At 38.7% G+C, this 25453-nt stretch overlaps 1 protein-coding gene and 2 non-coding genes across 3 annotated transcripts in view; 2 read left to right on the forward strand and 1 right to left on the reverse strand.

The window, feature by feature from the left end:
* LOC121909245 (contactin-associated protein-like 4) overlaps positions 1–25453 on the reverse strand; it is a 120613-nt gene that overhangs the window by 31916 nt on the left and 63244 nt on the right. The window contains exons 6-16 of the mRNA XM_042429710.1: positions 24495–24670; positions 24250–24381; positions 21337–21604; positions 19085–19234; positions 18715–18886; positions 10290–10396; positions 7324–7443; positions 5909–6109; positions 2853–3015; positions 988–1115; positions 451–621 (exon numbers count right to left, since the gene is read on the reverse strand). Of these exons, the coding sequence (XP_042285644.1) occupies positions 451–621; positions 988–1115; positions 2853–3015; positions 5909–6109; positions 7324–7443; positions 10290–10396; positions 18715–18886; positions 19085–19234; positions 21337–21604; positions 24250–24381; positions 24495–24670 (1788 nt within the window). The remainder of the gene's footprint in view (positions 1–450; positions 622–987; positions 1116–2852; positions 3016–5908; positions 6110–7323; positions 7444–10289; positions 10397–18714; positions 18887–19084; positions 19235–21336; positions 21605–24249; positions 24382–24494; positions 24671–25453) is intronic.
* Positions 17671–17753, forward strand: trnal-uaa. The gene has a single exon. It is a non-coding gene; the product is annotated as a tRNA-Leu (tRNA).
* On the forward strand, positions 18194–18276 carry trnal-caa. The gene has a single exon. It is a non-coding gene; the product is annotated as a tRNA-Leu (tRNA).

Consider the following 25453-nt stretch of genomic DNA (forward strand, 5'->3'; position numbering starts at 1 on the left):
CACACTTGACTGTAACACCAGTGGGCTGTTTCCAGCATTGGCAAGTGATTTATTTCCAGCACTGGGGAATCAATTAGATAAATTGTAGAAATACAAATTGAGAATAGTGAAGTGTTCCACGTCCACAAAAATAAGCAGCAAGAACAGAATTTCTTTTAAAATCACATCGAGGAGGTGAAAATTATCACCTGAAAGCAAATGAATTGCTATTGCATTTTCTAACTGTATCATAGATTTTGCTTCCTTATGAATTACTGTATATGCACCATAAAGGGCTGTAAATACATATACAATCCACCAAGACACACAAGTAAACACAAGTAAAACATCTCTCTGTAACTGCAGTCATCTTTTAAGGATGCACACTGTGAGCATCTAAGCTAAGGTCCTCTTCCACACTCTGAGTGTGTTTGGTTTGACTTCAGTCTTTATCCTCCAGGGGTTACTTACAGCTCAGTTCGATCCGGATGAAGTCTTTGATGCCGAGGTTTTCCAGGAAAACACCAGAGGAAGCCGTGGTTTTAAACAAGAAGGAGATCTCTGCGCTCAGCTCTCCATGGAAGGTGGGAAAGTGGAGGTATGACGTCTCCTTGTCGAAAAACGCAGCGTTCCAGAAATTCTCTGAGAAACAAAAAACGAAAGCTCACCGTCAAGATCATAGCGTAGGAAACATTATGTAACAAACAAATCAGCCAATTTGTTGTAATTTGTTTGTTGGCTGTGCTTTGAGATTTGTGTTAAGTTCATTAATTTAAGCAGGTAATTAAAGTAATTTAAAAAAAGAAAAGTAAGAACAGTCACTTTGATCTGTTTTGAAAGAATATAATAGAAGAAATAGTGTTTAGTTTAGTTATCAAAAGACTTAATGTTGTAATGTTGCTCAGTGATAAGCGTAATAAAAACCATAACAACTCCTGAGGTTTTAAATGACTTAGTTTCTTAAGAATCAAGTTTAATCAGGCAACTGGGACACTTGGCTCGACTTACTGTCTCCATGACAACGGAGTGATCCCACCCTGTAGGCGGCCTCTGACCCTGGCCTCTGGATATCACCCAGCACCAGAGACCTGATGGGGAGGCTTTCCTTATGGGTCAATAGACCAGAGTCTTCAGTCCTGGAGGAGAAATAAAAGAACAAGAGAAAAAGCGAAAGGAATAAAATGAGCAGAAGAAGAATATATTTGAAGAGAGAGAGAAGAGAGAACAGAGAAGAACAAAAAAAATAAAAGGTGAAAGAGAAAATGGGGAGTAAAACAAATCGGAGAAGATGAGGAAGAAGGATGATCAGGACAATATTAATACAAAGATGAAGAAAAAAGCAGGATGAAGAGAATAAGCAAACACATACCAATCTCGAACCTCAAACTACTTACTGCTCATTTGCTTGCATAGATTTATTGCTGTGTATATTTTTAATGTTACATCACACTTATGAAAATATTGCATTTTGAAACTAGCTGATGCAAACATTGCGGTGTGTAGGTGTGATCTCTTGGGGACCTATTTATTCTAAAACCAAATCATTACCATCCTGACACTCAACGCTCTATCCATGGCAGGTTTTGGGAACTACTTCCAAAAACAAGACACTTACTGTCCATTTATGCCCCCATTCAGTTTTATTCAGTTTAGATAATCTGTCTGCAGCCTTGTTGCTGAGGAAAGTTATGTATAAAACTATATCCAGGACTGGAAGAGAGTCGTGTATACAGCACTTTGTGAATCTGATGAAATATTGAAGAGCAGAAGCAGCTGCGGTCTGTAAAAATAGAGTTGTTGTTGCACAAACAGTTTACTATGGGAAATGATAGAAGGAAGGAAGTGAGGCATGGCAGGATTGCTTACAACACGAAGAAACATTAAAACAGTTTTGTTTTTTGCTTGATTTATCCCTTTGTTGTTAGCTAACTCTCCAAAGTTGCAAGTCAAGCAGGGACAGTATGCTTTGAGAAAGTTATCAGTCATGTGTGGTTTCCTGGAATGAGAAATTAAATTTAGTGAGTTTAATCAGGGAGCAAATGCAATTTCTCTTCCTCCTATATCTCATATGTATATTTAATAGCCTGATCTGATTTAACAGTTTTGTTAACCAACCATCTTGTCGCCAACAGATTTTTTTTCTGAGTTGGTTCAGCTGTCAGAAACCTCTAAGGTCACCAAACTCTCCTTGTATACAGTATCCACCACCATTGTCTAAACTCCATCTGAGAAAATTCCTTTTCTGGCCTCATGGGCTTACCGCCTGATAAATATATTATCTTCACAAGAGTGCCAGTTGCCGAAAATGTCTCATCTCTTCAGCAAGTTACTTTGTGTTTTGTAACAAATGAAATAATTTCAATATTAATTTCTTGAGAAAAGCATCCAGGCTGTATTTACACATGACTATAAAATTCATATTTAGGTCTGTTCATCTAGCTGTCTTTTTTTAACATAACGGAATTAACATCAAAGCAAACTGAAACTTTTATGGCAAATTCCATTATTTTGAATTTCTGGAGAACATTACACTACACTAAAAGCTGACCCTAACCATTACCACTACATGCCTAACCCAAACTCTTACCCTAATCCTAACCCTAAACTTATCTTAACCGTAAACCAAGTCTTCACCCTAAAATTTAATGATTCATGTTACGGGAACTTGCTTTTTGTCCCCAAAAGGGAGTTGAGTCCCCATAATGTGTTAATTAAGTCTCCTTTGTCACGTCTTATGAATTCATGTGTGGCAACATTGTGCAACCAAAGAATACGGAAGACTTCTGGCTTTTCTACCCCTTACAACTACATTTTCTCTTCTTAGACACAACAAAAAACACAATGTGTGTGTCTGTATTTGTTAAGTTCAGTACCACTCCATGCGGTCGGCGTCACAGTTGCAGTAGTGTTGTGGGTCCACACAGTCACCCTGCAGGCCGCAGGCACACTGCTGGCTGCCTGGCTGAGCTCCACCCCAATAAGTCTGGAGACGTCCGGGACCGGGACCACCGAACCACCAGCTGAACGGAGATCCCTCTGAAACACACATACAGAACAACAAGTGACATGTGAGAAAACATTTTGTTCAATCAGGTGCAACCCTTCACACTTACTTCAAGATTCTGTTTACAATGTGTGAGCTCTGTGTTTTTAGGAGAAAGTAAGACTAACTTTGTTTGGAAGCAAAACAAAGAGATGTGTGCTGAGAGAAAATGGTTGAGTGCTGCCTGAAAGGGTATTGTGCTGTGTAATACCAAGGAGATACATATGTTTACCTCTGTCACTAGTGGTAGACATGGATTAAACAAATACAAAATACTAAAGTTGATCATGTGACAAATCGCTGTTTAACCACGCTGACCTCGATGACCTGTGAAACCTTTTATTCATATGACAACATACTGAAACAGCAAACACAAATTAGGAATTCAAAGATAAATAAAGATTAAATATATAAAATGTTTTTTGTGTTGCGTTTTCTTGACTTCCTTTGAGAAAGTATAACTGAAGTAGTATAAACAAGATGTTTCAAGGCTCTTTCAATGAAACTGAAAACTAGCTTTTTGGACAAAACAATGAGGCCATGAAATAAAAGGATAAAATACCACTGTCTTCCATTGTGAGTTGTGAGAACCATTAATGTGACAGCACTGTGAGTTAATGATAGAAAAGGTCCCTATATATCCTGCACTTTGTGCCTTTCTATCAATTCCTCTCTCCTTAAACCACATATGCTTTTTCCATCCATTTCCTAGTCCAAATATTCTCTTCTATACCTCAACAGTACATTACTTTTCTTTTATGCTTTTTACTGGAATGTATTTTCTGCACAACACTATTGCTTGGTCACTGCATCATGGACTGTTATTTTCTTCTAAAAATGATGTACAGAGTGAAGCTTTTACAACAATTTCACTTTATTGTAGCCCACTGTTAGACTATAAACTAAATGCAGAGAAAGCAAAAAATACTTCATCCATCCATCTCCTTTTCTGTCCTCTATCCACTCTGCCCTTCACTGTTTCAGTCTTTTCCTGCTTCCTGTTTTTGCTGACAGAAGATTATAATGCAGCAAAAGATTAAATATGTCAATACTGATGGTCATTTGCTACAACTTTCTCTAGAGCTGTGAAACTATAATACTGTATGATGCTTGAATGCAAAAGGCATTAAAGATAAATGTTGAATTTATATATGGATAATAATAAACATACATAGATTTCTGATTCTAACTAATGGCGCTGGGGACAGTTAATGGCTTTTAAGCTTGCTGGAGACAGAGGGAGACCATGAGAAAACATTTAAAAAAAACACAGGCAAACTAATTGGACTCTATGCACAAAGAGGGAGACATTTAAAACAAATTATACACAATCAATTTGTCTGGTTCATTTTTAAATGGGAAGAACATCGTTGGAGCTTGATTAAGTTTGCAGCAATGAGCGAAGCAATCATTTTGTTTTTTTCTGACGGAGCGAGAAAGATTTGTGGAGATGCAGGGAGTTAGACAAGTTTTTTTTTTTCTTTGTACATGATATACGCCTCATAACTCACTTTTATAAAAAAAATTAAATGTGACAGCACAAAATGTAAAACAATTATCCATACAGTTCATTGGTTAACAACAGAAGTAAATCCTTGAAAGAAAAAAAAACCCCACATTAACACAATATTTTAAAGATCATTTGTTTTGTCCTCATTTAGCCTGATTTAATCTGTTTTTTCCCACTGGGGGTAAATGGAGCAGAGAGGATGTTTCAGCTGAAATGGAAAGCCAGCCTACATCAATAGGCTGCAACTTAGAAAAAATGGCTTCTTATGTTTTCTGGTTTGAATCAAGAGGCAACTACCAAGGCTTGAGAAAACACTGCAGGATAGATGCTGCCTCCAACTGACTCCCATTCAAAAAGCATCAGCTTTTTTTTAATGAGTCACTATGGTCTCAATTGCTAAATTCAGGCCCTCTAATAAGTGTGCTGGTTGTCATTTTGAAAATTATTGCTCTGAATTGATTGTCTGCTGCTTGGGCACTGATTGACAGCTGTGACTGACATCTGCTCTCCCCAGTTCCAGGACTCGCACTGAGTCAGACTTTCTGAGCTTCTGTTTAAAGAATAAACAGTGATTTTTCTCCAGACACACAGCTCTACTGTGTGTTTGTGATTTGTGGCTCACAGGATGCTGTCATACAGAAAGTTACTTGATTATGATACCTGCCCTGTTGGCACAATTTAGCTAAAGTAGCTAACCTTAGCCCAAATGTGCACCAAGTCCCCAGGAACAACGCCAGGCTGTGAAGACAATTTGACATAGCGACCAAGCTGTGTAATTATAACATCGTGCAATGCTATTGGGCCCAAAAAGACTTTTTCCCATAGACCTACATTGAGAAAGACACATCTGTAAATCGGTGGATAATTTTTTTGAGCGTCACAACCCCCGTAAAATGACTCATCTCACTATCAGAATTTGATCTGTTCGGTCCAATCACATTTTGAAATTCTGGAAGAGCCGCCTGATTGAATTGTTTTATCCAAATTCAGGTGAGCCGGAGGGCTAAACTGGAAGAGGCTGGTTGGTGAAAGTCACTAGTGCACTTGGTCTATGGTTCCCACAGATGCAGAAACAATGCCGAAGAAGTTGAACTTCTTTGGCTTCATTTGCCACTGAGCAACTTTCATAGGAATGAACGGGACCCTGCCTCCGACACTGTATCCAGTTCTCTTTATACATCCATGGCGTGCACCGGTCAAAGTTTCCAGTAAGCTAGTGCCAACCATAAGTAGCAACTCTGGGCTTCAAACCAGCTCTACTGTAAACCAGTGGGTGACGTCATGCCTTGCTATGTATGAATCCTTACTGTGAGCCACAAAAGTAAATAAGTCACGTTCTCCATTCCTTCTTTCCTGGATAAACAAACAGGCCTCACCTGGAGTGTTTAGGAGGCGGGACTTCCTGCAGTGGTAGGACAGTTCCTGCTCGCAGTACTCTGACTGGCTGATGACGACCAATAGCTGCTCCTCTTCAGTCGAGTAGTCAAAGTGGACTGAGTGCTGGTTCCCACCTGGAGACGGTCTGAGTCTAGTCAGCTCTGTGTTGTTGTGCTGGATCACCATCCATGTGTTCTCCTCTGGTCAACAGAGAGACAGACACAAGAAAACAACCATTACGACCATGAAAATTACACCATATGGCTATAAAAAGTCTTACGTATTAAGGGAAATATTATTAATACAGAAAATAGTGACACAAACAACCACCATACTGTTATTTTTGCCTGTTTTTTGTTCCTCCTCAATATCATTTATAACCTTGGTAAATATAAATCAAGTAACATAATCAAAATCAACAATGACAGTGACTCAAACACAAAGCGGTTCCCTTAACAGGAAAGACAAAAAAACAAAACAGGACAAAATCAATTTAAAAAAAAGTAAGAAAAGGAAGCCCTGTACAGTTAGCAATAAGACACAAGTAATAATCCAAATAGACACAGGGGGGATTTGCTCAAGTGCATTCCTAACATCTTATTCAAGAAGGATATAATTGCTTTTCAAATATTTTCTGCCTATTCATGGCCCCTTCCTGTTTCAACATGATAATGCACAAAAACCAGATTTTAGTGTCAAAGAAGTTGACCAGTCCAGACAAAACCCTGGCATCGACCTCATCCAACACCTTTGGGATGAATTGAAACACCAACTGCCAGCCAGGCTTCATTGCCCAGTGGCCAAACTAACTACTGGTCTTGTGGCTGAGCAAATCCCTTCAGGTTTCAAAATCTTGTAAAGCCTTCCCAGAAGAGTGTTATAGCAGCAGATTAATACCCGTTGTTTTGGAATAAGATTTTCAACAACATATTGTTTGGGCGTCCACATATTTTTGGCCATGTATTTTATGTAATGAGCAAACACAGAAGGAAAGAGACAGAAAAACAGCAGAGAAGAGAGACCAAAGTGATTATTCATACTTATACTATTATGTAAATCAGGTAAAGCACTGACACAGACTGGGAGAAAGATATATATCGTACGGAGAAAAGACAAGGAAAATAAAAAAGAACAAAGTTCTTTATCACCATGATACAAATTATATAAAGCACCAAGACAGATGGACAGAGCAGGCAGAAAGATGAATGGGTGGTGGGGGAACTGAGGTAGAGAAGGGAAAATAAAGAGAGAGAGTCTTGTAGGAAAGGTTGGTGGAAGACAAAGTAGATCAGAGTGTGATGAGAATCATCATTTACAATTATGTAAATGCTAATCATACAAAACACTGAGTGATAATGGGAGGATGATGAGGAGTGGAAGTGTGTGTGTGTGTGTGTGTGTGTGTGTGTGTCACCTGTCATGTTGCAGTAGACCAGCTGTGGTTTGATTGGTCCGCTGCCGTCCGCGTCGATATAAAAATGTCCCGACGTGTTGCCGTTATGTTTGTACGCCTCGCAGGACTGTTCGTACACAGCTGGGAGGAAAATAATGAGATCAGCTCCAACAGTCGAATCAACATGAATCACATCAATGCATCAGCTCTGACTGTGGAGGATTATGGGTGCTGCTTCATACGTATGTATCACCACTAAATCACAGTCTCAAAACCAGAGTGAGGAAAATAATCTGAGGTTTTATTTCTGCGGCGGCGTCCCATAAAGTAAAGATGAATCCAACTGGAGAGGACAGTGATGACTGATGGGAAAACAAAGACTCAGTAAATAAAACAAAGACCTTTATCAGTCCTGCCTTCTTCCTCTCTCTCTCTCCATAAGTCTTCCTCCCCTCCTCTCTCTGTCTCACTCACATACATCAGTGTATCCTCTGCAGTCAAAGAATCAGGCCCTTCGAGTCAAATCCATATCTAAAGGTTCCCACACTCTGCTCACCTGCTTATCTCTCTCTCTCTCTCTCTTTCCCTCTCTTCTCCATAGCTAAAAGCCTTTTATTCATTACGTTCCCTTAGTGTGGTTAGAAAAAAAGGTTTCACAAAAACATTGGCAATAAAAATGAGACCAGAGGTGAACTGTGTGGGAAACTCTTCTCTTTTGGTCTTGAGGATTTTACTTAAGGGAGTCTGCACAGAACTAGTAAATCCAGCCTGTGCTCACAAGAAAAAAAACGACTCTATAGGTCAAAAATTCAGCCGGCAAAAATGACCTAATTATAATTATGACCCGGGGAAGTTGAGATGATGTCAATGTAAGGTCACAAATTTTCACAGGAGGAGGCGTGTTGGGTGGATGGCGAGATGTAAATAGATGCAGGAGAACGCTGTTTGCTTTCCGTTTCCAACTGCGAGTGTCACATTTCTTACTGCAGGACAGTTTTTTACTGTTGCCATGATGATGAAGGTCTTAACTTCAAGGAAGTAGTAAGGAAGAAGTAGTTTACTTTCTTCCTCCTCTTTAAAGAAGTAGCAAGGAAGTAGTCTTTAACCCACACCAGGTTCAAGTGATCATTTTAGCCCAAACCATGATCTTTCCCTAACCCTAACCAAGTAGTTTATGTGTCTAAACCTAACCAGACCTTAATCACAGCATCATTCTGCAGCATATTATAAACTGCTCCTGTGGGTCATTCTGGAGTGCAGGTGCAATCGACCTATGTGGTCGTTTCATTAGGAGGATCACCTGCTCAACCTCTACAGCTGCAGGCTCATTTATTCTTTCAGTATGGTCTCATAAATATTCTGCAGAATTATTCACACTTTTTCGTTCTTTGCACCGTATCACCTACTCTACATCACAGGGGAAGTGTGCAGTTTATAACTGCACTGCACAGTATTGCTGGAAAGTGCATCTGTGATTGGCACTCCCACTATTATAAGTTTTCTGAGTATCTTTATATATGCATAAATTAAATAATGGACACCACTGACGTGTACATACTGTGTCACCAACACAGAACATTAATAGTGGTCTCCAGGCTGCTTTATTAATTTATTTTAATCCCTTTGTTGTTTCAGTGTTTCTCCAGGCTGCTTTATTAATTTATTTTAATCCCTTTGTTGTTTCAGTGTTTGCTCTGTTTTCTAATACGTATATAATAAGTCATATTTGTTGATCTTTTCAGTTTGCTTCTAGACTGAAATTACTGCATGCATAAGTTACTGTCTGTAAAAAGAAATTCATTATGTGCTGTTATTGCTTGGTTTTTCTCACAGTTGATTCTAATGACCATTTTTAAAAAGAGAGATATGGCAGCATAGCTTTCTTTCTTGCTCTCTCCCTGACTCCAACCATGTCTCACAGAAATAGTGATTATGTACTTCTAATTTGCAACAGCAAACTCATTTAGGGGGAAACATAATGATGCCCAAATTACTCTTTATATCATTATGATTGGGAAGTGTTTTTTTAATGAATTTTGGTCTTGTTTAAATAATAAAAAAGTGAACAGTGACTTCAAACATGAGACACCAAAATCTGCCACAGAATGTTCAGTTGGGTTGAGATCTGGTGACTATGAAGGCCATAGCATATGATTCACATCATTTTCAGACTCATCAAACCATTCAGTGACCCCTCATGCCCTGTGAATTGGGGCATTGTCATCCTGGAAGACACCGCTCCCATCAGGATAGAAATGTTTCATCATAGGATAAAGGTGATGACTCAGAACAACTTTGTATTGATTTGCAGTGACCCTTCCCTCTAAGAGGACAAGTGGACCCAAACTATAACAGCAAAATGCCCCCCACAGCATAACAGAGCCAAACCAGATCCCCTCACAGTAGGGGGCAAGCATTCACCTGGGGAGAGAGAGAGAGGTATGACATGCAACAAAGGTCTGCTGCCAGAATCAAACCACAGACATTGCAGTTATGTGGCATGCATCTTAATCAGTAGTCTACCGGGACACAATGGAATAGAGTTTCATGTGAATGTAATATATGCTGTTAATGTTTGACATATACGCTCTGATGAGGATGCTGACTTTCTCCCTAGGAGAAGGTGGACTCAGCCTACAGGTGGATTCTGGGGTGAAGTTGGGATTTTTGAAATGCTGTATGAACAGCAGTAGCAGAAAGCAAGAGTATATCTTTCATAGTGTAGCAGCAGACATGCAGCAATAGAATGACCAGAGCACTAGTGGCTTAAGTACACCCTCATGATTAAAAGACTGCACTGCAGTGAGAGTGTATGCCACATGAGAGTAGCAGCTGACTTCAGTTGACTGCCTGAACTAGCATGCAGGCTTGCGTCATTTCTAGTAGCCAGGTTGGGTCAATAGGGGTCCACACCACTCTAGCGGGTTAACCCAGCCCTGCTGTCCAGGGCCCATATGGTGATGTTGTTTAACTGACAGGTGACTTACAGCTGTGGCAGGTTGCTCCATTGTAGCCGCTGTCAGAGCAGTTACAGTGGAAGATGGTCCAGGACTGACTGCAGCGGCCGCCATGTTCACATCGACTAGGAGAACACCTGAGAGACAGAGAGAGAAAAGTTTATTGTGAAGTTGTTTTTTCAGTCTCAAACAATACTCTGATAGATGTGTGTGTAGGAGGAATTTGAAGGTTTAATTTTTGCTGTCAGTAAAAGAAGAGAAAAATGTATTACCATGGCATTCTTTTATAAATAAAGAAACAGCAGATTTGAAAAAATCCATTTGCTTGTTTTGGGCAGGTTGAACATTTGGAAGCAATTCTTCAAGTTTTACTGCCAAAAAACTTTGAAAAAGGAGAAGAAGCACTCAATGCCAAAAAAAACACCTTTCATCTGTTATCATGGAGAGGACTTTTTATTGTTTGAAAAAGCATCTGAAGCATCTTTTATGCTTTAGCTGAGTCATTTATCTTATATCTTCTTGAATAAGCAGCCTCAGTCTGTTTGTAGACACTTTGACAGGAAAAACTTGCCATCGGGATCAAATCTCTGAACTTTTAGGGTTGCTTTATAGATTATATGATCAGCAAAAAATGTTTTCTATCCTCTAAAAAAATGCTTGAAATAAATTTCAAAATTAGTCTGTTACATAAAGCTTTTTTTATTAAATGGGCAGAAAGCATTTTAAATTATGTTTACTAAAGTATGTTGTTTGTGTCATGGTCAAATGTGTGTAGGAGGGTCAGTAATAACGTAACTAGTGTGAAGAGAAAGTATTTCATTTTAATATTTGGTAGAGGTCATATTTTCCATTTATGTAACATGTTGTGGGTGGTTGCTGAATTGAAAAAAAGACCCATCTGTAACATCTTTGCTTCTAATGATGACTGGAGAGACAATTCAGCTGAACCACTGCTCACCCTTCCTCTAGAAGATTAAAAATCTTTTCTTCAGTGTTTACTTTCATTGCATCTTTTTTTTTCAATGGTGGATGTACAGTAGTTCAATGAAACCTTTGAAAAATGTGTTGGCTTGAAAATACATATGATAACATCCTAAATATTGTGTGGCCAGAACTCCATCGTATAAGGATGGCTGTGATTTTGAAAATCAGAAGGTTTGCACATACAAGGGATTTGCCTTGGTGTTGTGGTGCATAACAGTCAAAAATATACACAAAATTAAGTAACCCTACATAATATAGAAAGATAAAGAAAGAAATTGACGATAAAACATATGTAAAATATATTCTAAGTGAGAAGAGGTGCTACAGGTTTAAATTCTCAATTTACAGCTGGTCTTTGCCCTCTTTTAACAATTTCTTTTGCTTGAATTTATCAAAATGTCTGTCAAGTTCACAAGACAGACATCTGCCTACACAAGATCTTGGAGACCTGACGTGGTCCGTCACATCAAAAGTTCTTGAAGCTTGATTTCTGATTATACATTATCCATTTTTTACACCTGATCATGACATGCTGTTTAGCTGTTCAATTCTATTATTATTAGGTACGTATTGTAATACCATTATTGTGTGGTTCCAAAAATAAGATACTACTCTCATAATACTCTGATGGATGTGTGAGGGAAGGTTTTATTTTTGCTGTCAGGTAAGAAAGAAGAGATAAATTTGTTACAATAGTATATATTCTTTTAAAAAAATACAGAAACATCAGATTTGAAAAATTTATTTTCTTGATTTGGCAGTTTGAACATTTGGAAACAATTCTCAAGGTTTTACAGCCAAAAAAACTTTGGAGAAAAAGCACTTTTTGAAAAAGCTGTCAAAAAAGGAGAAGAAAAAAGCACCTGAGCCACTTCCATTCACTAAAGAAGACCATGAGATGTCGTTCAATGCTACAAAAAGCCTGTCGGTAGATGTTTGAGCTTGAATATTCTGTTCCATATGCTGTTCAAGAATGAACTTCCACGCTCAAAACGTCAAACCCTCCACTTCTGCCTCCTCCTCCACCTATACCGCAACCACTCTCTCCCTCTCCCCCTCCTTGTGTGTCTGTGTGGAAACAGGTGACAGGCCCTTAAGAAGTGGAGACAGGTGTACCGGAGTCAGGCAATCGGCTGCCACTCATCATGATTAATCCTGCATAAATACCTGGTTCAGCATCCACCTTGTCACCAGATCGTTGACTCTGTTCACACAAAAACCTCCCTGTTTTCTGGAACCTGCTCTGCCTGGCTCCCCTCAGCATCCCCCCTGCCCCGCTAGGCCTCTGCCCCAGGTTTCCAGCTTCATGCCCAAGCCCTCACCCCAGTCCCCCAGCTACCAGCCCAGCAATAAACTGCCTTGCAGCTTTATTCTCTGCATCCTGTCTCTTTGTGCTGCAGTTGGGTTCACTAGCCTAGTCCTAACACAAAATAATCAATTGTTTTTTGTTTGTGCAATAGCAGCACGATCACATTTTTAAAAAAAACACAACTGAACTGAAAACCTTGGGTTCCTGATTCACCCAGGGATTATTTTGAGATGATAGAAAATGTAGTTTGACATCATTACAGGGCTTTATTTTCTCCAGATTCTTCAATTTTGATGAAATTAACACAGTTCAGCCTCTGATCTACACTGTTACTGGGAAGATACATAACGATAATTTGACTTCATTCTACTAAACTGTGAAATAGAGAAACGAACAGACAGACAGACAGAGAGGACTAAAAAAAGATGATGCATCTTGCTTGCTAGGTGTTGCTCTGTCTGAGGAAACATGTTGCCTGTTGGCATGTTACATTACAGCCTCTTCGTCTCTTGCTCTATGTGCACTTTTCTTGATTTGTTTGCAAGACAGGTTTTGATAAATATTTTCATTTTTTTGCATTCAATGTGAAAAACTATCTTTGTGTTGTCCCTAGGGACGGGTATTGGTACTCAATACCGAAATAACACAGTACCAAAAAGTATTGAACCTCTCCACTCTAACGATACCTGCATTCGATCCTTTTTGTACCCAGATTTAGAAAATAAAATGATGAATATTTGTATGGTTTTGCTCGCAGCCAATCACCACAAGCATTCTTCGGTGTAATGCGACGTGTGATTGGCCCATTACTGCAGCAGCTACAACTCATACAGTCTGTGGTGATAATAATTCATTGTACAGTTTTGTACAGTTATTTAAAAAATATATTTCATTAATTTGAACACTTTAAAAATGTATTCATGTAAAAATCATTTGGATGGGGAGGAGTGGTGGCATTTTACGCAACTGAATGCTTCCATTCACATGATGGGTATCAAATGAAGTAGAAAAAAAAGGTATCGAATGAAATAGTCTATTGGTATCGATATCACTTTATGGGTACTGGTATTGTTATTTTTTAAACGATACCCAGCCCTAGTTGCTCCTGTCTGGACCTTTCTATGCTCTTTTCACCCACTGCATCTGACTTATTTGACTGATCTTATCCACATAGGTTGCACTCCATCTGTTCTGAGGGCTGGCTGGTTCCTCCGAGTGGTTAAACACAAACACTCACACATGCACACAAAACATAATAATATAATACTAACCACTTTTAGTCCAATTCCATCTCATCATTTCTCAGTTCTGTATTTGAGGGTGTGTACTGTATAGTGTGTTTTTGTGGTGGGATTCTGCATAATTCTGATTATATAATAATATTATGCATATTTTCAATACTAAATGTAAATGTACAGTATGTGACAGTGTTTGAGTGTGTGTTTGCTCAGACAGGGATATTAAAGAGAAAACAGATGACTGTACAGAATAAAAACGCAGACTCAGTAGATTGTCAGCATGCTACAGCCAGGTTTTTTACCTCCATTTATCTCTTTACTGTTTTGATCTAAAGTGAGCTAGTTAGCATTCACTTTAAATTAACAATGTCAGTTTGGGTGGAGCTTCACCATGCTGGTGTCTCTTGTTTTTGATATATGAAATATGATTTCTAGTGTCATCAGTATATTTGATGGCTGATAAGATTTACAATCAGTTCACTCACTGTCTCACTCAACTTTTGCTGTAATTGAGAAGCTCCTTGCGGGTTTGATTTCCAGTCATGCTGTTTGCTTGGGCTAATAATAGACTTTATAGGCAGCAACAATAAAACACACACACATACACACAACTATAGATGTAATAACCTCCTCTGAAGTATGACCACCACATTGAAGCTGTGCTGTTGAGTCCATTTTCCACCTGACTTTTACAGTACAAAATATCCCATGGGGCCAAAATTCAATCAGCAGGATTACAGTGTGAGAGCATATGGTAGACTTTTTTTCTGTCTTCACCGGGAACCAGAATTTTTAGTAGGTTTGTTCCAGTGAGCAGTCATATCTATGCAGGAACTGCATTCTGCTGAATAATAATATGATTAATGCAGACACAGTGAGACATTTAATTAAAACCACTGGAGCAAATTCCCCTAATCTGGCAGGGTATGTGGTTATTTCAATATTAGTGTGTATGTTGGTGCTTACATTCAATTCACTGTATATGTGGCATGTGTGTGTTTGTATGTGTGTTACTGTGCGTGCTGTTTATGCCCAAGAGAAGGGTTTATAATTGCTGTAATTGTCCCATTAATTGTGCTGCAATTTGGCATGATTGGTTCTGCTCTCCATCCTGTCTCTCCCGTTCGTCTTCTGAGGTTGAAATGACTGCTCTGATCCTGAATTGCCATCAATAACATACAATGATCATCTTGCCACCCACAAATTACATTAGAAATATGTATCAGGAGGTCTAAAATCTGTTTCTCTTTCTCAGGTCATTTCAATTTAACTACAATTGTTACAGTTGTATCAAATAATATCCAGTACCTAATAAAGGTATTTTTTTAAAGCTGTTGTAATCAATACTGTATTTTTATGTTAACAATGGACCGAATGTGTAATGTGTAAGGGGTAATTTGTAGTGACGAACCCATAGAGAATTGTCACCCAACACTGCAATTCCTCTCAGCTCTGAGGAGTGTTTTAATGTCTTGCAGCACATTGTTTTGGTTCATTCTCATGGCTCTCACTACCCAGCAGCAACCAGCAGACAGGCAAAGTTAGCGACTAGTTGGTGAACAGAGTGGAGCGTTGACCAGCTAAAGAGCTTGATGGACCATGCAAATGAATGATACAACTGTTGCTCTTCATGTGTTCAATATGTCATTTGTATGTTTGCTGAACACTTTCTCCATAACAACCTTACAATGTAATAATATATCAATGTTATGTTGGATGGGGTTGTACTCAGGGCTCTGCAGGCCAGTCAAGTTCTTCCGCAGTAAACTGGAAAACCCTTTCTTTATGGACCTGGCTTTGTGTGCAGGGACGTTGTAATGTTGAAACAGGAATGGGCAAAAACTGTTTCCACAAAGTTGGAAGGACACTATTCCCGTTAATTGGAATAAAGGGTCTTAACCCAAACAATGACAAGCACAGCATGACCAAAAGTACACAAAAATATGTGGACATATTATGTGGCACAACCGGGGACGTGATTACATAGCCAGCTTCTTAAACCCATTGGCCACCACGGCATCCCATTCCAAGTGGGAACTGAGTGTAGTTTAGAAAAAAAGTTCACAGTTGAATATCAGCACAAATACAACAAACAGGATTGTCATAGTTCTTGTATTACACCTCTGGTTTCCACTGAGCAATAATTGTATATTCCACAAGGGAGATACTGTGAGTGCGTGTGCATGCTTATGGTTATTTGTGTGTCTCTCTCTCAAATAAATTGGTCTGCCAACAATGAAAAGGAAAGAAAATCATGTTTCAAAAACAACAAAAAAGTTGCTTCTCAAAAAATGCTGTATAACAAAACAATCACGGACAGAAGAAGCAGTTCTGCTTAAGAATCAACAAATCACACTAGTGTTTGACAGAATAACAATGCAGCAAATGTTCTCTGTCAAATCAACTTTTTGTGTTTAACACTTAGAAAACACTGCTCACTAAATTCTTCTTATAAGCCAAGAGAAAGTATTCTGTCTGAATTAGATATTTGAATAAGTGAAAGACAAAAAAAGCTTTGAAAATGGTCGGCTGACAACAAAATTACAATTATTATTATAAAATATGTCCTTAAGGTGACAAATTGAAAAGCTACATGAATACAAAGAGTAACAGTTAAATCCACAAGAATTTCTGTTCACAAGTAAATTATATCAGTCACCTTAAGAAAAATCTTCATGAAAACTTTCTCTGACAGTATTCAAATGTATCAATGACAAGGATGCATTATTATGATTCATTCCCAACTGACTAATGTTAATATCATTAATGAAAAATATGACTAAATATTTTCATCAACTACCTTTTTTCCATGACTAAGACAAGACGATGACGAGACAGCCCTGACGTCATTAAAAACTAACTGTCATGGCTGTTGTTATTCTAGCAAACTTTGCCTTGTTTAACCTTTTATATTGATGCCATGTGAACTAGCTTGCTAGACAGCAATTTTGTTAACCTTATGTCATTATTAAGTCCATGGAGCACTTTTCTCGTTAACACCAACCTCAGATCTATTTATCTTATTTTTTAATGCAAGCAGATTGCATTTGGCGTGTGTACAGTATTGTTTTCAATTTTATTAGGCTAACTACTTCTATTTCCATTGTTCAGAACAGAAAGGTATTTTTGTCATGTACTTAGGGTAACCAGTTGTCTGTACAGCTCTCAATGTTTTATAATAGTTTGAAAGAGAGAGGGTTGGGCCCCAGTTGTTGAATTGTGTTGGTTCAAAATAAATATGAAAATCAGAACATGTACCATGTCAACATACCGTATCTAATAACATGATGTCTGGGGTATGACTGGGATAACTGGGTCTGAACTGTAGTTAATTTTCCATATGGTTGGTTTTTGGCCTGTTTATTGAGTGGCTCTTCCCAGCAGGATAGCTTAGTGGTTAAGGCAGTTGCTCTGCAATGTCTTACAGGGGTGCAAATCCTTGTGGGTTCAAATCCCACTCATGGTATGTGTTGTCTGACAAAATTGTGGTTACTATGTGAACACTCTACTTGTAACACAGTGTTAATGAAAGCACTTAAGAAAAAGAAGTGGTCATGTCTCCTTATTAGTGTAAACCTCACTCCTCATGCTGCAGTGTGTTTGTTATAAGACAAATGAAACCTATTTAAAGCATCCTCCTAGATTTTCATATAGAGACATGACATTCAAGACAAACTTGATGAGGTCATCATCCTTTAAAGGTTTATCTTTAACCTACTAAGCTCAGGGTTTCATTTAACCTGATTGGCTATGTTATCAGGATTACAGTCATGAACAACTATATTTAAATGCTCTTGATTAATGTCTTTGACAGATAACAACAGCATATCTTAAAAGCATCTTGGAGATTTTTTGCTGTTAAAAATAGGCAGCTATTGTCACCAGGATGGCCGAGTGGTTAAGGCGTTGGACTTAAGATCCAATGGGCAGTAGCCCTCGTGGGTTCAAACCCCACTCCTGGTAATTTAATGTGTTCATTGATGTCCACAGAAGCATATCTGTGCAATGAAACACTAATTGTTTAGATTTTAAATTCAGATACAGCCCCTTGTATTCCTGAAAATATGCAAATTTTATTCAGCTTTTGATAGAGAAATCAGTAACTACCTTCAGGCAACAGCTGAGCTCTACATTTTCACAGGATTGCTTTCAGCCTTTGGCAAAACGTTGCATTCAAGATGCAATTGACACAAGTCCCACTCTTCGTAGGTGGTTTTTGTGAATTTCTTATTATTTCTTATTGCAGTATAATGCAACAGTTTAACAAAAGCCACGCCGTGTCCCAAATCTATATTCACTAAATCCAAAGAAATATTGACTTGATGATTCACATATTTGTTTACTGGTCACATCTTCATCTTCACAAGGTTGGTTTCTGACCTGTAAAGAAGATTTGTTGTCTCACCAGGATGGCCGAGTGGTTAAGGCGTTGCACTCAAGATGCAATGGACATAAGTCCTCGTGGGTTCAAATCCCACTCCTGGTAGGTGGATTTTGATTACAAGGAGTGAACAAGAAATGATGCTACAACTCAAAACCAGACACATCATCAGCACCCAGTCCAACCAGGATGGGGCACAGCAAAATCCATTCATCCTCACAAAATATGTCCTGCTGGAAGCTTTGTGACTGCTTGTTAGATTGTACTCTGGCAGAGCAGGGCTCTATTAAATTAAATGGTGCAACACAGCTAATATAATAGCCTCCTCCATGTTTGACTCTGCAAGTCTGCGATCCCTCAAAGGTCAGTACTGTCAATACAGCCGAAGCTCCATGCTGATTTACCTCACCTCTGTGAGAGAGTGTACTGATCAAGGCAATTGAATTCAGTCCAAAATTAGGTGATGGCTACGTCAGAGGTAATAGCAAAGCAACAATAATTTTGTCTTCCCTAATGTCAATGAACTTTTTTTTGGAAACTGACCTGTCGATGATTCCACACATGTCAATGTGCAGGTTGCTGTAGTTTCCCAGCTGCTTTTGCTGCACCATGATCAGGTCCACGTTTTGGTTGTCCAGAGTCAGGAGACTCATGCAGCCTTGGAAGATGTTAAAGGGGTTTCTGCATTCTTGCCTGTCGTCTTCAGCAGGACAACCTGAACAGGAGAGATTGGGAACATCAGTTAGAGTGAATTGCGCATGACAGCTTTTATCCAGTGAAACAATATAAACTAAAATAACACATAAAACAATTTTATTTTACATATCACACTGATTAATTTACAGCAACTTCCTCGTGGCTATTTGAAGCTTAACAGGTTTAACTGGTAAGAAATGACCTGTTCCACTCTTACCACCAAAGAAGAGGTGACTTTCTATGGCAACAGGGAATGAGGTGCTGGCATGAGCGGTGCCTCCTTCTTCTTTATCCACAGTGATGGTCAGACGACCTTGTCTGGAGTTCAGCTCTACAGAATGCCACTGACCGTCATTCAGACCAGAACCTGGGAACCAAATACACATTAACACACACTACTGAATATGTGAACTTGTTCAAGTGCACAGCTCTCCCATGCTTGGCCTTTGCTTTTTTTCCAAGGTGAAGGGAAAGCATGGGCAGTCATGTTGTAATGACCAAATTTAGATAAATTATAGCATCACAGTATGTGACATATGCACCAAATTGCTATTTAAAAAAAGTAAAAACAAAAACTAGTAAATCTTTGTCACAATGAAACTGTGCTTAAATTAATCTTTTACAAAATTATCAGTCAAGACTTAAAACTTTATGAATTTGAGGAAATGAGTGGTGAGCAGACTTGGTACGAGATGTAAGGGTGGTGCAGAAATTCATGTGTTTGCTGTGTGAAAACAAGCTGGAACAGGTTACACAGGCATCTACATTACTTCCTGGATCCTCTGTGTGATTGACCTGCTCCAAGGAACCAGCAGGGCTGTGTACATTGTTAACAGTTGAGCGAATAGATCGATATCCCATTATCTCCTCTATTTTTCTTACAGACAATGCTTTGCTTTAAAATACACCCTAGTTGTCCTACAGTAGTGTCTGCTTACAATCATCAGCCAGCGTGATGTGGATGTGTGACCGGTGTTCTGGCAATAAAGAAAATAAGGTAGATAATAAGAAAAGTTAGACTTCTGAACTAAGTGTAATTGTTAGAGAATTCGCTAGAAAGAGAGGTACTTTAATGTCCTTGATGGTTCAAATCCCAGCCACGATTTATGAGAAAAATTGTTAGAATTGATCATTTGATAAATCCCTCCCCCTGCACAGACATCATCCAATCATAGCTTGGCAACTGTAACTAGGCACAGCAGGACTGTCAGGGGTCATGGGTCTGTAGTGAAAGCAGAAGTATAAAAAATGCATTAAAAAGTGTGTTTATCTGTTCTAACATAAGCTGCGATTGTTAGCATGTCTGGCTAACAAGTTTACCGAACATTATGCCCAGAGCCAAAGAGGGCATCAATAACTGACTCACTGGTTTGTGAGATTAGGTTATGTTTAAAAAAACAAAAAACACGACCAGCACATCCACTGTTTATTAGCAGCTCTGTCCTGCTCTTTATTGGATTTAGCCTCAGTCTTTTAGCATAACGTCATGTATGCAGCCATCAAATGCATATTAAGACTCCTTTTACAAGATTATAGTTTTAAAAGTCAGTTGTCAGCTGGAGACAGCAAGAGATGGTATCATTAACCAACTCATGGAGGTAACATTAGCTATTGCTTTGATATCTACACATGATAAAATCTGCCAACAGAAGTTGTCATTCCAGACAGACAGAAATTTCAAGAGGTGTATCTGTCACCATTACCATTGTAAACTATATATGTGCCGTACGAAGACCAGTGTTGCCAACTGTTTTCGGTGTAAAGTAGCTAAAGCCTGCTCCAAAAGTTGCTAGATGTTGCTGGATGACTTCACATGCTAATTTGCCTGTCTGTGACATCACAACGTTACCACATACAGCCTAAACAAGATTTTTAAAAATGAAAGTAAAGAAAATGAAATCAAACTGAAAAAAAACCCACTCTGGAATAACTTTTGCAAACTCTGTGTAAAAAATCAAACTTGAACAGTTAATACAAGTTTAGAATAAAAACACAGAAGAAGAAGAAGGAATACCCTGGTCAAACAATGCAGATCAGTGATTGGTCGTTAGGTATGCACATTCTCAGCTCATTCACGTCTCTGTCTTGCTGATGATTGGTCAACTGAAGGTCTTGCTCCTCTGTCCCACTCACTGAACACAGTCGGTCCAGAGAGCCACAGCCACAATAGCACACATTCACTAAGAAATACTGGCGACTCCTTTTAAGCAGGGGATTCAAGATCTGCCCAAAAGCTTGCAAGATTTGTTTCTTAAAAAATCTGATGGACTACTCATACTTTCTATTGACCTGATTTATGGTTTCATTAATTTTAAATGTTTGGGATGAGAATAACATGGAACAGAGGGGCTAACTCAGTCTTATGCACATAGGGGTTTACTCAATATCTATGCAAGACAAACCAATAACTTAACTGTTAGTGGTTGGACGTGGATCTGGAGATTTAATCTATTTTTGGATTAGACTAACCTGTGCTGAGCTCCAGCAGCGCCCTGCCAACTTTATGGATCTGTAGCCGGAGTCTGGCCTCACTCAGGTACAGCCAGACCACGCCCCCTTTCTGAGGAAGGTCAAAGGTGAGCAGAAGCCCCGCCTTGTTCCACGTCCTGAACTGAAACCCCACGGACACACCCCCAGAGGTAGATGCTGTCGCCCCCGGCAACTGGAGGAAGCTCTGGGGGCCTGGGAACGTCACGGCAACGGAGACTGGCTCAGCACAAGAAAAGGTCACATTGCCCTGAGACAGAGGGATGCAGAGAGGGGAGGTGAGACAGAAAAATGATTACAACAGAGATTAAAAAACAACAACAACAAAAAACATGAATATTAATCAGTTGCAGAGGGCGTGTCGATGTGACCTCATGTCGCAGTGATCTCATCAGCAAGTCTCCTTAAAGAGGACACCGGTATTACCAGAATGATAACAGCAAGGCTCAGAATAAGATAAAGAGAGCAAACTAAAAAGTCACCTAGTGTAGAGGTAAGAGAGATAAAGAATGAAAATGAAAAAAAAACAACATAGCATGTAGTATGCTCACTGCTACAATATCTTGACATCACTGTTACAGTCCATTGATGTAAATAATGACACTGGGTCCATTGCTAAGGATGAAGCAGTAATATATTACAGTCTCGGCTGTCTGCTGGGAATATCAGCCTGCTATCTTCAAAATACTCCGGAAACAGAGATGACATCTAAAAGCCCTTTGTGGTGCAGTTAAAGTGATGTACAACAATTTAATGTCGGAGTGGGCTGTATCACTGCTCAACACAAAGCAGTGTGTCCTTAAGAAAATCCTTAAGACTCCTGTACTGACACATCAATTCTCTTCCACCCAGAGTCACACATTTTCTTTATATTAATCCCTCCTTCACTGAGCCATATGAAGAACCATCTTCTCACTGTATTAAATTTGTGCCTGGAACCTTATAAGAGCCTCTATTAGAGCTTCAGCCATGCATGTGAATTTCTGAACCTCTTTACCAAGAATTCATGTTTTTTCTCCTGTCTGGACCTTTATTGTAATGAGATACCAGTTATTACTCCCGGCAGAAACGCTTCACAGCCTCTCCCCAATTCACTCATCGTGAATGTAGAAACATCTAAAGGTCCAAATGGCCAAGATGAGGAGGCATTAGTGAGAGGCTAATCACTCCATCTACACTCCTCTGTCCTGGCTTCATTAACCAGCAAGCAGCTCATTTAGCAACACGAGCATTCACATCAACCAACAGCGTCTGACACTTGACTGCTAAAATTCAATCCCTGCAGGGACAAAAGGATTCTATAACACATACACTGTGCAATAAATCTAACTGAAACAAAATTGATTCTTATAACCTGCTAAATTTAACCCACAGGAAATTCTAAGACAAAATTATACATGATGGTCTGTGGTTCTGTATGCACTGCATTGAATAACTGGTTAGTATTTAATATTTACAATTCACAAAAAATATTATAATATCATAAAAAATATAATAATAATAATAATAATAATAATAATAATAATAATAATAATAATAATAATAATAATATAATAATAATATAATATTTTATCAGAATTTTATGGAGGGCCACAATCTGAGGCAGCCAGAGCAGATTTTGGCTTCAGTGGCCCTTCTCCAGCAACTGACGCTCTTACTCTCTCTTAGATATAAAGCCTAAGAGCTCAGAGTGTTAGAAGAAGCTGAACTTTAAAAACACAAAGCTATTGTTCTCTACCTGCTGTAAAGGAAGAGACTATTGTATAACTACAATATAGTGTGTTACAAACCATTTATTACATGTTTGTATGCTTCTTGTAAATAAAAACTGGGGGGACTTAAAGTATTACCAACATGTCACCCACAGTATGTTACACTATACTGCTAAAATTTAAATTAAAAAATAGATTTTTGTGTTACATTACTGTTTGCATTTTGTACAGTCCATAGTTTTCCATCTCCCTTACTTTCATTACAGTTTTTCAGCACTGTTTTATAATTTACGCTATGCATGAACTATATTTTATTTTCAGACTATACCATCTAATGCTGCACTTTTAGGTTTATGGGAATTTCTACTGGGTATACAATTACTCTATTATGACTAGTGATTCCTTGCATTGATGGTTAATCTAAGAAGTGAAGCTTCTGTAAGTTCAATAGAAAAATATTGCAACAGTTCTTATATCACTAGGCTAACCTGTCTTTTAAGTAATGCTAACTTAAAAGGGTTAACTTAATTTTATAGCTTAGTTTCACAGTATCCTGTTGTCTGCTTTTGCATATACACACTGTAGCCCAGAATTAATTGGGGTTACCAGAAAATTAGCTCAGCATTTTAACATAGTGGTCATCCTATAAACAACACTGTAGTAATTACTAATACAGTATATTATAAGTCATAAGTGATTGTAGAAATAGCGTCATTGAACCAGGTCTTTTGAGTTAGCTTAATTTTACAGCTAGCCAACAGCAAACTTACGGTGGTTTCAGACCCAGTGCATGACAGCAAATAGTTTGTACGAGGTAGTGCGCAGAATGAAGAGCAAGGGCTAACTAGGATTAAACAGACTATATGAGAACATAAACGTACACAATATAAATTTTCAAACTTTATTTATTTGAGCTATATTTCTACAATGCTTGGGATTTTGTATTCAAGTCCATAGGATCGCTGAGTAATTTGAGAGAGTTTTAAATCTGGGAGATGCACAATATTAACATCCAACATCAATCTTGGTTGCCACCAAAACTTCTTCCTCTTGTGGACATGCCTGAGGTCAACTTAATACTCCCTTCTGATAAAAATATTTAACTAGCTACTATTGTTTAACTGGCTACTTCTAAACATCGGACCTTATTATCAGACGGTTGAGTTTAGCTACATTAACTCACCATTACTGTAACTTGGTGGCCATTGTGTTTCGCTACTTCTATCAGGTTGAGGCCATTGTACAGCAGGTTTTCCAGGCAGCCATGGAAATTCCTCTTGGACAGGACTGGTTTCTGGACAACCCCAACACTCAACTGTATGGGTTCAAAAAGACAAAGACATACCCACAGACAGTAACATGCACATGAGATAATAGAAATATGTACTGTATGTGTATGTAGCTGTGTGTCTATACATTTCCCCACACCTGCTCAATTTCCCAGTGGTTAAACTCTGCAGGAATCTGAACCCTTAATGTGTTTTTGTCCACAGTGAGGTTGAGGTGAGAGCTGCGCCGCTCCACTGCTACATGGTGCCAATGCTGGTCATCTAACAAGCTGCCGAGGGAGGCAAGACGTCGAGGTTCAGAGGATGAAGTCCTGCCTAGAAAAGCAGAGAGTGAGGAAGAGGAAGAAAGGAGTTAGCGGGAGATAAGTGCCAAGAGGAAGTATTTTCTGATAGATATATCAGTTTGAAGATTGTTTTCACTCAGTTATCTGAACTAGTGTTGAGAAAAATGAACACCAGCCCAGTAGGTTCTTTATTGTGATGAATATTTTAATTTTCTCAGCACTCCACAGAGAGGAGCATGCCGAGGTCAGCCTATCTCATCTCATTAGGGACTACTGGATATCTGCATAACTAGAATTTGAGAATTGAAACCAAATATGTGATAAGACGTGATTTGAAAAACTGCAGAGGAAACATAGTGAGACATCATTAATGATAGATGAGCGTCAGTACTGTAGGTCCAAATTAGTGGATCCATTTCTGCATTTCCCCCAAAGTACTAGAAGAGAAACTCTGTGTTTCTGCTGAGAAAAGGAACTGTAGAAAGAGCTGAATAGAGTCAGTCATTAAAAATGTATTAGATATTCTTTAGGGGGAGACAATTTCAACTTCAGAGAGAGAAACAGAGACAGACTTGATGGACAAATGTATCTTCGATGTTTCAACCCATTTTGTGTGAAAAAAAAAGGTTCATCTAAAGAGAGTAAGTACGATACAGAGGAAGTCTTTCCTGTCAAAACGATTACTGTGATGAGTTATTTGTTTACAGTCTAGACAAGTGGAAAGAGACAGTGCAATCAATATTCAAGGAACAATTGCACTTAAAAACAAATAGATCACTTTATTGGCATTGATTGATGGAATAATTATTATGTT

This window comes from Thunnus maccoyii, chromosome 12 (assembly GCF_910596095.1).
Source record: "Thunnus maccoyii chromosome 12, fThuMac1.1, whole genome shotgun sequence".
In the NCBI taxonomy this organism is placed as follows: Eukaryota; Metazoa; Chordata; class Actinopteri; order Scombriformes; family Scombridae; genus Thunnus; species Thunnus maccoyii.